The 14,355-nt window shown below is 31.9% G+C and overlaps 1 protein-coding gene across 1 annotated transcript; it reads left to right on the top strand.

Annotated features, from left to right (window-relative positions):
- Positions 1-232: 232 nt before the first annotated feature.
- Positions 233-673, top strand: LOC136795248 (uncharacterized). The gene has a single exon (XM_067045201.1). It carries the CDS (start codon positions 233-235, stop codon positions 671-673), a length of 441 nt encoding a protein of 146 aa, XP_066901302.1.
- Positions 674-14,355: the final 13,682 nt, after the last annotated feature.

A 14,355-nucleotide genomic window follows, 5' to 3' on the forward strand; every position in this document is an offset into this window, starting at 1 on the left:
GAGCTGGAGCAGGTGTATACTCAATCAACTTTCAACTATCATTTCCCGTTGTAGCTAGATGTGATAATTATGATGCGGAAATCCAGGCTATTTGCTTCGAGATGGAAGCCACTATTGAATGCGATGCCAACACTGTAATCTTCAGCGACTCCCAAGCCGTAATACAAAAATTAACAACACCAGTGCCGCTGGGTCACCTACGGAAGAAAAGTGCAGAAACATGGTTGCTATCATGAAGAAAAGACGAAGGGTTATAGCTTTGCAGTGTATACCAGGCCATGCTGGTGTAAATGGTAATGAACAAGCTGACAAGTTGGCTAAGCTCGGGTGTGCAGAGAACCAGCCTGTTCGACCACTTTCCTACAGAACTGTAAAATCAATGACAAGTTCTTATTGTAAGGACAGGACAAGCGCTAGACCCAAAGCTCGAGCGGAAGGAAAGAAGTGGGGAAACCTACTGCAAAAGGATAAACGAATCCCCGGCAATCTTAGCAGAGCTGAGGGAATGGCTTGTTTTCGCCCAGTAACAGAACACGGTCTGCTCCAAAAACACCTCCATCGCATTGGCATCGTAGATTCACCGAAATGTCTTCTATGCAACATGGGAGACATGGATGGAGAACATCTTTTAACGTGTATTGGTCTAAAAGATATTCAGCAGGATGCGGACTAGCTAAGAGGAAAAGTAAAATTGTATTGGACTGTGAGGGAAAATGGCGTAGGAAATAAAAAAAAATATTGACTTAATTTGGCTAAGTATAAACTTTTAGAAAATAAAAATATTACTTCAATAGTAATAAATTAACTTTTTATTCATAATAAATTATAAAATAACACTCTATTCCGTCGTACTCTTGCAGTATGCCTTATTGTTTTTAAAAATTTCTTAAGAAGATCTCATAAAATAACTCATTGAGAACGAAACTTTGGAGGTGTTTATTGATAAAAAGCTTATTCACCAGTCAGAAAACAACAACAATGGAGATACCTAGGTAGATTTATTAGTAAAACTAAGAAGAATCGTATTAGAAACGAGAGTGTTAGGATTAATTCATTGTGGTCATTCAGGATCATGTCGTTATAACTAATGCATAAAGGAAATATATATGTGTAGAAGACGTTGATTACCGTTGTTGTCTATGTAAGACTGGAGTAGATCTATCCGACACATCTCAGCTGGATGTCAAGTGCTGGTATGTAAAGAATACCTTTGAGGCACGATAGCCTGGCTAAGATTATCCTCTAAGCACTGACGTTATTATATAAAATGAAAGCTGAACAAGTTCCTTATTATCGGTACGTTCTGAAGCAATTACTTTCAGGCAAAAGTAGAACAATATTTTGGAATTATTCTATAATTACGGTCCATACCATGTTTAATAACAAACTTCATAGACCAAAAAGCGAAGAATGGAGATATGATTCATATTGCTGCCCCAACCGAAAACGATATCAATAAAAAAGGGTCGGAAAAGGCCACTTTAAAGACTTGATGAAAGTGGTAATATTATAGTAACGGCCTCATCGCAGACGACACCATCCACTAATTCGAGGATATGAAGCTGCCTGAAAAAGTATTAGAAGAACATAAAGAAGTTCTCTTCGACACAGTGAATATCGTGTTTAAACATGGTTTAAAATTAAAGCCTAACTCCCGACTTTGGTCCGGATAGATGAGTTTTTCCGGCAATAGCCAAGAAAGTGTGAAGTTCTACAATAAAAATAATTAGTAATCTAATTATCAGTGGTGATGTGTAATAAATTACAAATCAAAACTACTTGCAGAATTTTTACGTTTTATTTGTCGTTAATAGATGAAATATGAGCGTGTTCATTGGTTTTCGCGAAGTTATCATCGAAAAATTGTAAATATTGCAAGACATTGTTCGTGATGTGTTTAATATTTATTTTTTTAAGCTCTTAGCCGAAGGTTTTTCTTATATTGAGTGAATAAATTCCTCAAATCTGATATCTATTCATAGCATAGCAAAATGTATGATTTTGGTTATATTTGTCTATTAACTAATAAATTTTGTAACTAAACCGTCTCGAAGGATCATGTCTTTCCACAACTAAATAACTGAATTCTTAGAAAGTTTATGATGCTAACAATAAGAATTTATATTTCAATTAAATAAGAATTTGAAAATGACTAAATCGTAATGAAAAAAAAACTTATGAAAAATACTGCAAAACTTACGAAGAATCAAAATTATTGAAATCTTTATTTTTATATTATTGAAATCAAATAGAATAAAGTTTATTTTGAGTTAATTATAATTTGGAACTCTCGGGAGAAGAGTAGAGTTATCGCGGAGCGACCACAACAGCTCATTGAGCTCCGGAGTTAGTATCAGATTGAATTTCATATTGAAGACTGGCAACTTGGACAGTCCACATTTTCAGCTTTATTGTTGATGGATTCAATCCCTGACAAAACTTGTTCAAGGTCTCTTAACCTAATTTAGATGCGTTCTGCTGTACAAGATATTTATGCCCGGTAGAATCGTCCAAGTTCCCAACTTAACAGTTCGTCGAAATTTTATTCAATCTGTAGCATGTCTGTAGTGTCTTGTGCAGGCTTGTAATTCTTTCAAACTCAGAGATAGGACATGATCCACCACGGTGGGGTCACCGATCTTAAAACCTAGCCAGAATTCGAAAAAATCAAGTTTAGTTATTCTTTACATCGGGAACTGCTCGTGCTATACTGCAGGTGTCCCGAGTGTAATTTTAGGATTATGATAAATGTGTGGAAAAGGGGGGTTGAAAGTTGTGAGACACTTTCTGCTCGAAACAACATACATGTATATACTTTCCTTAATTTATAAGGTTAATTCCCTGGATGGGCAATTAGGTTAGTGTGTTAGGTATAAATTATCCATCTATAATAATATAAAAACACAGCAAATTTGGGTGGTCTCATGGTTTATATAATATCATGGCTTATCTGGTGAATGACGTCTTCTAGCCGCTTTCTCGTCCAGGTTGTGCTGTGGGCGAATATGGTGAAAACCATGTGATCTTCGCCTGGTGTCTGAAAAGACGTCTTTTTCTCTCAGAGGCTGGCCAGCGTGTCCTGGACTCTGGCGTGATGGTAGGGGTAGGCCAGGTCCTAGCTTGCATGGTGCTTAGGCTGGGGCGGCGTTGCAGTCGCAGCGTCTTCGGAGCCTTCTGGTGTCCGCGGAAAGGAGGGCATCAGAAAATGAGACCCCCGACCCCGACTAATATAAAACCCAAAAAACAACGATAAAAATCGGATTACTCAAATCCGACAGTTATTCAGTTCAAAATAACACAGGTTTGTTTTTATACACTGAATATATTTTATATTATTAGATTTCTGATTTAATATATTGATTGTTTGAGAGTGTTTTATAATATTATTACCACAAACTTCAATGATCCACTTTTACTTTCAACTGTTTATTTTAAAAACTTTAACTTCCAACGTTTTTCCAACGACCTTGATCATTAAATTGTCATAATTGATTAAAATTGTCTTTTTTGCAGGCTAATTAATATTTAGGTTAGGCGGATGACATCAGTTAATTCCGGTTCATTTAATTTAGAGAAATATTATTTAAAGAATTTTTCTTTAATAATTTTTTTTTTATATTAGCGTCCCTTCCATTCATATATATTATTTCTCAGAAACGTTTAATTATTTTTTGTTGCTACACTGTATCCACCTTAATACTTAATCAAAACCAATTATTAAGCACTGTTATTGAAAGGTCTATGTTTTATTTTGAAACGGCGAACGAACAGTTGTTTTATTCCCCCATATCTTGCTTATGAAGATGGAGAGAAATTATAAAGTAGAAAAAAAAACAGTTATCTCACCCCAATTTTTTATTACTTTAATGAGAACTATGTATAATTACTAGTCAAAACTGATGAGTCTGCCAAGTATAGGTAGGTGGATTACAAAATGGCAACTATTTCAAAACCATAAAAAAACATTGATTTTTCATTCGGAGCTCGATATCTTGAAAACTACCAACAACAGAGAACATTATTAATGAAGAGTAAATGTTCTGAAATATTAGCCCTAAAAGAGCTATTTACGTCCAATAGTTCTCGAGATATAGCTTTTTAAAAAAAAATTTCTTAAAAATCTACTGAAAGATTAGTAGTTAGTTAATTTATTTTGAGAAATCTATATCTCAGGAACTATGTGACTTACAGATGTCTATTAGCACTCTAATCAAAGCTAGTTTAATGGACTATAAATAAGTTTATGACCTTTACCTTCGTAGGAATACCAGTTTTCATGATATTTGCTAAAATAAAGTGATTTATAGTTGTTCGGACAATAAGTTTGATTAATAAAAAACTTCATTTCATAAACCATTGGTCGTACAGATGTTTGCCAGCGCTCAGATAAAAGCTAGTTAAATTTACTACAAAATAGTTTATTATGTTTATCTTTGTAGGAGAAGTAGTTTTGACAAAATAAACTCACAAAATGTTAATTTCTAGTTGTCTGTATAAAATGTTGGATTTTTAGAAAAAATATATCTCTAGATCCATAAGAGGCACATAAAGTAGTTTATGACACTTATCTTCGTACGGGTAGTAGTTTGTATGATATTAACATATGAATATAAATTTGGGAAATCAAAATTTGTCCGCACAAATATAAATAAACTAATAAAGTAAACTTTTACTCCTACGAAGATAAAAATAATAAACTACTTTGTAGCTCATTAAACTAGCTTTAAGTTTAGTGCTAATAGACATCTGTACGTCAAATGTTTTTCAGATATAAAATTTTCAAAATAAAGTCACTAACTACTGATCTTTTAGTACGTCCCATACATTTTTATGAAATGTTGCTTTTTAAAAAGCTATATCTCGAAAACTATTTAACGTAAATAACTCTATTAGGGCTCATAATTTAGCAAATTTACTCTTCTTTAAATAACGTTCTCTTAGGTTTTCTTGTGTTGTTCCTACTTTTTAAGATATGGAGCTCCGAATGAAAAATTAGTTTTTTTTAATCGCTTTGAAACAGCCGTCAATTTTTATTCCCCCTACCTATACTTGGCAGACTCACCAATTTTGATTAGTTATTATTCATAGTTTTCATTAAAGTAATCAAAAATTGGGGTGAGATAACTGTCTTTTTTCTCCTTTTGGGCTCTTGTACTAAGAGTTCTATCCCACATTTTTTAATTAGAAAAAAATAAAATGAAAGGAAGAAAATAAATTAAATATACTTATGAATTGTATATATTAGCACATGAAAGCGTTTACCCGTTTTGTTACATATTTTTTGCTCTGTAGGGTTTTGGTCCTTGATACCTGTTTATCCAATCGAACATCGTTTCCATGAAAAAACATTGTCAATGTGAAAAATGAATCTTAAATATTTTAGTAAACAGATGAAAAATTGTTTTTTATCTTGAATATCTCTTAGGACTATAACTACCAATCATATATTATAAATGTTTGTATTGATCGAGAACTAAGGTTTGCACGAGGGTTTTGGCACTTAAGGTACTGGCATCAGACATTCAGGTTATTATGAGCCAATAACTTTGCATTAAGTGCCTTTTTAATCCATCAAATTATGTTTTAAATAAAGGATTTAAAAATAAATCCGCCTCTTAGTCAATGGTATAAATTCATTTCAAAGGCAACTTTTCAAGGATTTATTTGTTCGTATTTTTTCGATCTTATAGGAGATTAAATTTGACAGAGAAGCTTTTGAAATGGTTCGATATCACGCTGAACAAACATTCCGGTTGGTCTGATACGCACCTGTTTGCTAAATGCAATTTTTAACCTTGTCTGATAACAGCACTCAATTAGTCTAGATCATTCCTCAAAGAAATTATGATTTTTTTTTTTTTTTGTAAATAATTTAGTTTATTTAAAATAAAATAGATATGTTTTAATCGTCGTAATAAAGAAATAAGAATCTTCATTAAGAACATTAAAAGTTCCTTTAGAATAATAAAAATTGGGCATTATTACCATAGAGAAAAAGAACAATACAGAAAATCAACCAACTAGAATGATAAACCAAATCACAAAAAATAAATTGGAAGAAAAAATTTGACATATAAACAAAAAAATAAAAAATAGATCAAATATTTGACTAGCCTCATTAACACATTCCTAAAATTAGAAAGAATTTACGGGATAGAATATCTGGATCAATATAAGTTTATTTATGTGTTCTCTAATGAACACTCCAAAATTAAATTATAAATATATTAATAAATGAAAATATGAATATAAATACATCTGGGCTTAATATGATCGATATTTATAAACGTATTTATGCCATGAAGTTTTCTTTTGAAGAAAAACACATTAGTTGCATTCTAATGAAAGTTTTGGGGTAATAGATCTCGATAACATCTAATACCAGACGATTGAGAAGTAAGCAAAAATTGGATAAGTGATAAAGTTTATTTTCAATTACAACAATTTACGAGTCAGATCGGTCGTAAGTGCTCGCGCAGCAAAACATTGTTTTGATATTTTCAAGCAACTTGTGACGTCTTTGGGGTAACTTGAATTGAAGGATGAGTGTGCAGAGGATGCAGAGGGTGCAGAACACACTCTCAAAGACACCTGCACAAATACTTTGCTGGAATATCGTACCGAACATTTTGTATACATGACACTCTAATTGGCTTATATGTGACACTGGTACTCATATACATAGCTGTCCCATCTGCTTATGACGATATAAGAATCTTTTATATGAATTAATCACGACAAAATCACATGATTCATGATAGGCATGAATGTTACAATGATTGGATATGGACATTGACACGAGTGTAACACGTGCCAGCTGACTAAAACGATCAGTGCATCTTCGGCGAAGACGCAGGCAGCGACTGGAATGCCGCCCCCGCCTATGCACCATGCAAGCTAGGACCTGGCATGGAAGACATTCAAAAAGTAAATATCTGTTCGTGATAACATAGTGCTTGGATTCATTGGTCATATCACAGTTGACTGAACGGCTTCTGGGAGGAAAATATTTCAGCGCATTAATTAACCAAAGAGAGTTGAACAGATGCTTCAACAATTGTTTATAACTGCGGTAATGGAAAAGTAGAAGTGCATATCAGGTTTATAATATTGAGTCAGACCAATCATTTATATTGTTTGCCACCGAATATGATTAATAGATAAATAATATGTGAAGACATTCATAGAACCAGATGCAAAAAAAGACACTATTAGGTCGATGGACGGCGTAATGAAGGATTATTGGTGAACGAACTGACAATAATCATTCACTACGCCTTGAATAAGATCTATGAGCTGTAAGGACTGTGTAGGATGTTATAAAGAGCGTGGTTATATAAATCCAATAGGTGGGAGCTTAGCAAAGACCAGAAACATTGTCTTGAATTGTACATAAGTGGCCTAAGCGAGTCATTATAAGTATTTTATATATAATCATGAGACTTAAGTCTCCCATTTTGAAGGTAGACGAATGAGGTTGGTAGTGGTAGATCCGCTCTTGGAGAATTTTGTGCAGGTCAAGGTGAAGCCATTTTTGGGATTAATTTGTACTGGGAAGGGATAGTAAGTTTTATAGATAGCAAGGATAGTGAGTATATAGTTACATTTCAATTTTTACTGCTTACATATATATCTAAATTATTACAGTACTAAAAATACTCTGGTATTTTAAGTAATTTAATACAAGAGAGTGCTATCGATAGCATTTAGTATACACTTTTCTTTAAGATAATATTGTTTGTGCTTTGATCTCCTTTTTTTGTAAATTGACCATGTAAATTGACCATCATACTCGATGTGTCTGTTTCAAAGGTAAGATAGGTAAGGCTACCTTCACACCTTTTTTTTTCTTTTAGTCAATATTTAAATATTTCTCAATTTAAATATCTTAAATGTAAAATAAAAATAATTAGTATAAATTTCCTGTATATACATCATTCAAAGATTACTTAACTGAGTTAGTATTGTACTGGAATGGGTTGTAGATAATATAGTGAATAATCAGGTCTTTAACGAAGCAATTACAACTTGCTGACAAGTTGTGACTTATCACTTTATTTATTGTTTCTAAATCTTATTGATTTCGTTTAATATGTTGGAATGTACAATGTCTCAATTTACAAAAATCTTAAGAGTTTAATATATTCATGAATGTAATTGTAATATAATTTGTAAAGATAATAATTTATAGTAGTCACACAAATACACGTATGCTCTCTTTCGCTCCTTATCCCTTACACCAGGAGAGCCCTTGTGTAGAAGAAAAAAAAAACACTAAACAAGAAAGAATGTGAAACAAATAACAAAGAAACTCGTATAAACATTTTTATAAATTGAATAACTAAGAGCTACTAAATCAAAATTTAACTTTAAATTCTACACAGAACCTCAATGTCCCATATATTGCCGATTTGGCCAGAATCAGATACCAATCTTTACATGATAAACTTCCCAACCATCCAAACCTACTTGTTTCTGACCTGGCTTCTCCTGCATTACCTTACCTTATTAGGTATAAATAAATTGAGACAATATATATATTCATGATTTTTATCCTCCTATTAGGAGGCTCCTAGGTGTCTGAAAAGAAGATGGTCTTGAGATCTTCTCCTCTAGAAATGTTATAGGAGTTCTAAAATGGGTAGATTCACCACATGTTTGTATCATGTCACTATATCACCCGCAGCAAATTTACTTGTATACATTTTTTATACAGTTTTAAATAACATTAAATACATCATTAAAAAAAAATCTACCCAAACCCATTATTTTAAGCCATCACACAAATTTAATCTCATTACGAAATATTTTGATAAATTAGTATATTTTCGTCTGTAATAACTAATATTACAATATTGAATACCATATACAAAGGTACATCTGCAAATTGTGTCTTAACACTTGTTCTACATAGTGTAATAAACTCAAAGTATACAGCGGTGTATGTTGTATTTTTGTTAACGGCACTCTTCGAACCAAATGGTCATTCATAAGGCAACCAAAGTCCGTATTATTTGCGTTTTAAATCAGACAGCGATGGAAGGGACTCACCTTCATCGGTAATTGGTGAACATAAATCCCAGGCTAACCAATTTCATCCGCCCCACCGACGTCAATCTCGATTAATACGCAACTCTGGTGGATTCATCAATTAGCCCAGCTTCATCCATTATACAAATCTTTTATTGGTTCTCGTTACACGCACTGGAGTAAGCAGCCCACCAAAATTCATAAAAGTGAGATAAAGTCTCAAATAGAAAAGGAACAGTATAAAATAAGTTCCACATTACATCTTCACAAGAAAAGGAAGAACTATTCTCCCTGCGGTCATGAAAACTCAGCCATTTGCTGGCATGGCAGTATCAGGTTTTTCAAGATATTTGACTTACAGCCAACTGCCACATATAGACGTTCTAACAGTGAGCTATTTCGCATTACAACACCAAAATCATATATTACTTGTAGTCCGGTAAGTTTCTTGCTTGTTCTTTGTCAACGGTGAACTTTTGGTTTTTTATATTTAGTTTTCAGTTTTTATCATCCATTCTCAAAGCCGAACTGTTTATAAGATTAGGTTTATTATATCACCGAGAAAACAACTTTTGTCAACAATTTCAACAATTTGTCAAACAAACTATTGTCATACATTTTTACTGCGGGCATGGTAATACCGCGACAAAAACCTGTTACGATAGACCTAATGACCTAAACTCATTAACTCGGCTTTAAATTGACTGTAAATGAACTATACTAAATAAAAGAAAATTGAAGTTTGTTTGAAATTATAAAATGATAATTTTTCTAATAACAATAGAGTTATGCTATTTAGTAATTCATCTAATATATTTGGTAACGGTAAAGTACAAAGTTACAAATTTGGCATGAATACTATAATAAAATAGGACTAGGTACTCCAAAGAATGCCTGAAGCATTTTATGGAAAATATAAAGAACTATCATGTTACAATTTACAACTATAATCAAAGATTATATTTGAGCTTTTTAGTAAATTCTGATTCATTTTTTATTTTTATAGTCAAAAATATTTTTTCACCTCCTTACAATTATAGTTTATTAAACAATTGCAATAATAAAATACCTAATTCTTGTTTTGGGTGAAATTTCTTTTCTGCATATGTCTTAAAATCAGTACAGTATAGAGAGTGGTTGTAATTTATTCTATTAAAAAAAATAATAAACTTGAAAAATTGGCCATTCATTTCTAGCCATTAGAACAAAAAAAAAAACTTTTCACTAACTAAAAATAAAATTTAAGGAAACAATTATAATTTATCTAGAAGTTTGAACTTTAATTCCTGTTTCAAGATTTGTTGAAAAGCAGCCATTTATTTCTATTTATGCATGTTGCAATTCATGCTTATTCATCTTTTCCGCTACTCGGTCTTACATAAATGCTCTTCTCAGTTTAACCTTTGTTTCCATAAGATCTTGATTGATCGATTCAGTTTTAGGTTGTATCAAAATGGGTTATCGATTTCTTTGGCTCAGTTAACACAAATATATGAACCGAAAATAAAATTAAGATTTGTAAGTTAAATATGGCAACTAGGTTCGTTCATAAAGACGAATATGGGCAAGCCAGAAGATGGGCATTCAGGCTGAATTCACACATCTAAACCTAAATGGACAAAAAACACGAGGAAATTTTATACAACCTCACTCGGCTATATAGCAACCATAAGCCCGTCATAGGATATTGTTGCTTTCGGAACTGCCCCCATAGATTTAAGATGTACCATATACGAAAGTGATCATTGAACACAGTAGTTGAAGGGAATGTTGTCCATGGTTTTCTTCTGATCAAGGAATCAAGGAGAGAAGGCTGAGCACCGACAGGTGTGTTGGATGGCTGGCCAAAGCCCGGCTACACAGCCCATCAAGCAGGTAAGAAAGAAGGAGAAAGAATGACAAGCAAGGAGGTTGTTTAACACAATGAGTAGGTGTTGGAAAGCAGGTGTAGGGAGCTGTTTTAATGTGTAAAAATCCTAAATCCGGATAGGTACGGAGATATCCGCTTCTTTTAGAAGATTTCCAAAAAATATGAAAAAAAAAAATGAACATGCAAATACAAGGTCACCGGAGACTGAGCGGTCTTACAGTTTTATATTATCAAATACCTCAATTACACAGAATTCACATTTGATTAATCATAAATATTTTTTAGTCCTAACATATCAGAAGATGTCAGGGGTAACTAGCAAGTGTGAAGAGAATAGCATGCATTAAAAGCATTATATAATTATAATGTAACACTCATTAATTAATTAAAACTGAAATTTTTTTTTTATAAAGTCATGTATCTCCATGTCAACTATAATCTAAGTAAGACATTGAAACATACAATTGTTTTGTTTCGTTTAATTTGTATCCGTTCCATTAACAACATTTTTTATTTATTAATATTTTTTTTTTTTAATTTATGTTTAAATTAATTGTTTTGTCTCTGAAATCCGTGGTCCCTTTAAAATGCCGTCGCATTTAACTCACAAAACAGATCATTTACTTACATGAACACAACCGCGCTGTTTGAATATAAAGTAGGATTTGGACCAAGGAGCCTAGTCATGTTTCTATGTTTACAAAATTCGAAGGTAAGGATTTAAACAAAGGCACATACATTATTTATCAGCACTAATTTTATTGAATAAATAATAAAATTTTAATAGATGGCTATTTTAGATCCATTGTGAAAAAGAAATATCTAAATTAATCTAAGGTTAACAAAGTATGATAATCATTAATTACCCGCCCTTTACCTAATCCCTTGCTTCACAAAAAAAGGAAAGAAAAATTCATATTTTCGCATCATATGAGAAGACTTGCATTAAACAGGATGTCCCACAATAAATGTTCACTCTTTACAAGCTATACATTTTTTAAAAAAATTTATTTGATGGTATGCAATCTATCTTTTGAATGTATATTTAATTTATTAACTTCAAGTTTCTTTCCAGCGCGCCTAACTCAGGAGTTCCAGAATGGGGTACTTATCTTGACAGAATATGATAGTTCTTCGGATTTTAAGATACATTTATATTCATATAAAATAACACATTCTTTTTACCATACTTCACAAAGTTCAATAACTTTTTTTTTTCAGTTTGGTAATTTTTTAAACAAAAATCACTTCTGTGATTCACTAAGAATTTTCCAGCATTTTCCTAGGAACTGAATATTTGTCCAAAAGCTAATTTTTATTTTTTCAATTTATGATAAGGGTATCAACAACTTTTGACGTTCAAAATCAAAATAAAAAATGTTGGATTACTAATTGTACAGTATATCGTAGAATATAATGTTCCTCCCAATTCCTCAAATGAACATTTCATAGTAATATTAATATAGTAGGTGGAGTGAAGGCAGCCAACGTAAAACCACCCCTTACGGCCTCGCAACGCCCCAGGGTCTCCATCACACCGCTTTAGTGCCATTCATAACTTAAGTAAAAACTTCCACAGACCTCACTCTGTCCTCTTTAATTAATTTCATTTAGGGCCATTAATACTTTCTCAAAGAGCACTGAAGGTTCTTCCTAAGTTTCCCTTTCGCCCCCAAACTTCGGAGTTGTTAAAGCAAAATGAGATCGTTCTTAGCAACTGCCCAGGAGGTGGTGTTTTATTTTATTGCAAATTAATTTTTAACAATTAAAAAATAAGGCTTTTTTTTTTGAGTGATTGAGGTTCTGTGAAAAATAAATTTATGATGTAAACTGTTCTTATTTTATATGGTCCAAATTTTTTATGACTAAACAACTCATTGTAAGATAAGTTGTAGCGTGTATGACTGAAGAGATAAAATTGTTCACCTCATCATAGCGGTGACAATTCTTTGTTAATGGGGTTAGATCAATAAAGCTTTGGAACGGTGTCGTTGATTACGTAATTAAATTAAATAAATTGAAGAAGTTCTCAGTATTTGTGAGAAAAAAAGTTTACAGTATAATCCAAGTGATATCATGAAAGATCCCGAAAAAAATTTGATATGGCCTGAAGTATTAGGTACTTGAATTACGTAAATATATCACATGATTGTTCTATGCCATAAAAACAATTATTCAAAAATAAAAATAAAAAAAGAACTAGAACAATTATTTAGTAGTATAAAGGGCTATAACTAGGTTTAAGCAATAAAATTATAATATAGAATATTTTTGAAGATAATTTCAAATGCCTTTGAAGATAGAACAGGTTTGAGACGGGGAAATGGACTCTCACTAATGCTCTTAAACCTAGCTATCGAAAATGTGATTAGAAGAGCATAACGCGAAAATGGTGGGGTGCCCATCGGAATGAAAAATAAAATCCTGGCGTACGCGGACAATATTACGGTCCTAAAAAGTATCTAAGATGACATGGAAAGACTTGCAAAGACTCTATTAGGAGAAGCAGAAGAAATCGGCTAGAAAGTTAATGAAGATAAAATCAAAACTATTATATATATATATATATAATGGTTTTGAAAATTTTAGACCTTTTAGGTACTAAAAACAATTTTTAATGATATTATTTGTTTTCTTTTTTTGTACATATTATAAAATTTGTCTTAATTTTTAGTGTAAAAATCTATTGAACAAGTTTTTTTTAACAAATTAAGTATTTCTTGTATTTATTTTACCTATGAGCAAGTGAAGAGTTTTCTACCAAAAAGTCAATATATTGCTTTTGGAAAATTATAATTTAAAAATAGATATAGGAACATCTTATGAAGTTGAGTTAATTTTTTTTTTAATTTAAATTTGTAGCTGCTATTTGATAGGAGAAATTTAAAAATAAACTTAATAAGTTTATAGTGTAGAATTTTAAAATTGGCAAAAAAATTTTATTTTTCAGAAGTAGATATACTAACTCATGTTAAAAAACTCTTCAATGGAAGAAGTTCAAATAACTTTCAACTTTTTATCAATAGAAATTTATTTAATTAAAAAAAATTATTATGAAATAATCCAGTCTAGCAATTACCTTAATTGTTGGGTTGTTAGTGGAGTTGTCTATTAATAATGAAGCTTCCACTCTGGAATGAAACTCTATACCCTTCTAAAAATACAATAATTTACTTTCTTTATGGTAAAAAGCAGCGATTCAAGGAGCTCTCAGTATGTTGATATGCACAGATACATGGGCCGGATTGAATGTGCAAGGAAGCACAGGGTGAAGGGTAAGGCATCCTACTACTGTACCAACTCTCATTAATTACAGACAATTTCACTAACAAACCACCACTATGTTTAAGGGGATATGTAGTAATTGGATGGAGTTATTTCTCAGTATTTTTTTAAACTAAATTTTTCATTTCAATTTTTTCAGATATGAACATTTATTTATTAATTTTTTATTT

This window comes from Halyomorpha halys, unplaced genomic scaffold (assembly GCF_000696795.3).
Source record: "Halyomorpha halys isolate HHAL.00 unplaced genomic scaffold, Hhal_1.1 Scaffold5.1, whole genome shotgun sequence".
Lineage (NCBI taxonomy): Eukaryota > Metazoa > Arthropoda > Insecta > Hemiptera > Pentatomidae > Halyomorpha > Halyomorpha halys.

Excerpts from the sequence above, each read along its gene's own strand:
- LOC136795248 (XM_067045201.1), top strand. The coding sequence starts at position 233 with ATGAAGAAAAGACGAAGGGTTATAGCTTTGCAGTGTATACCAGGCCAT.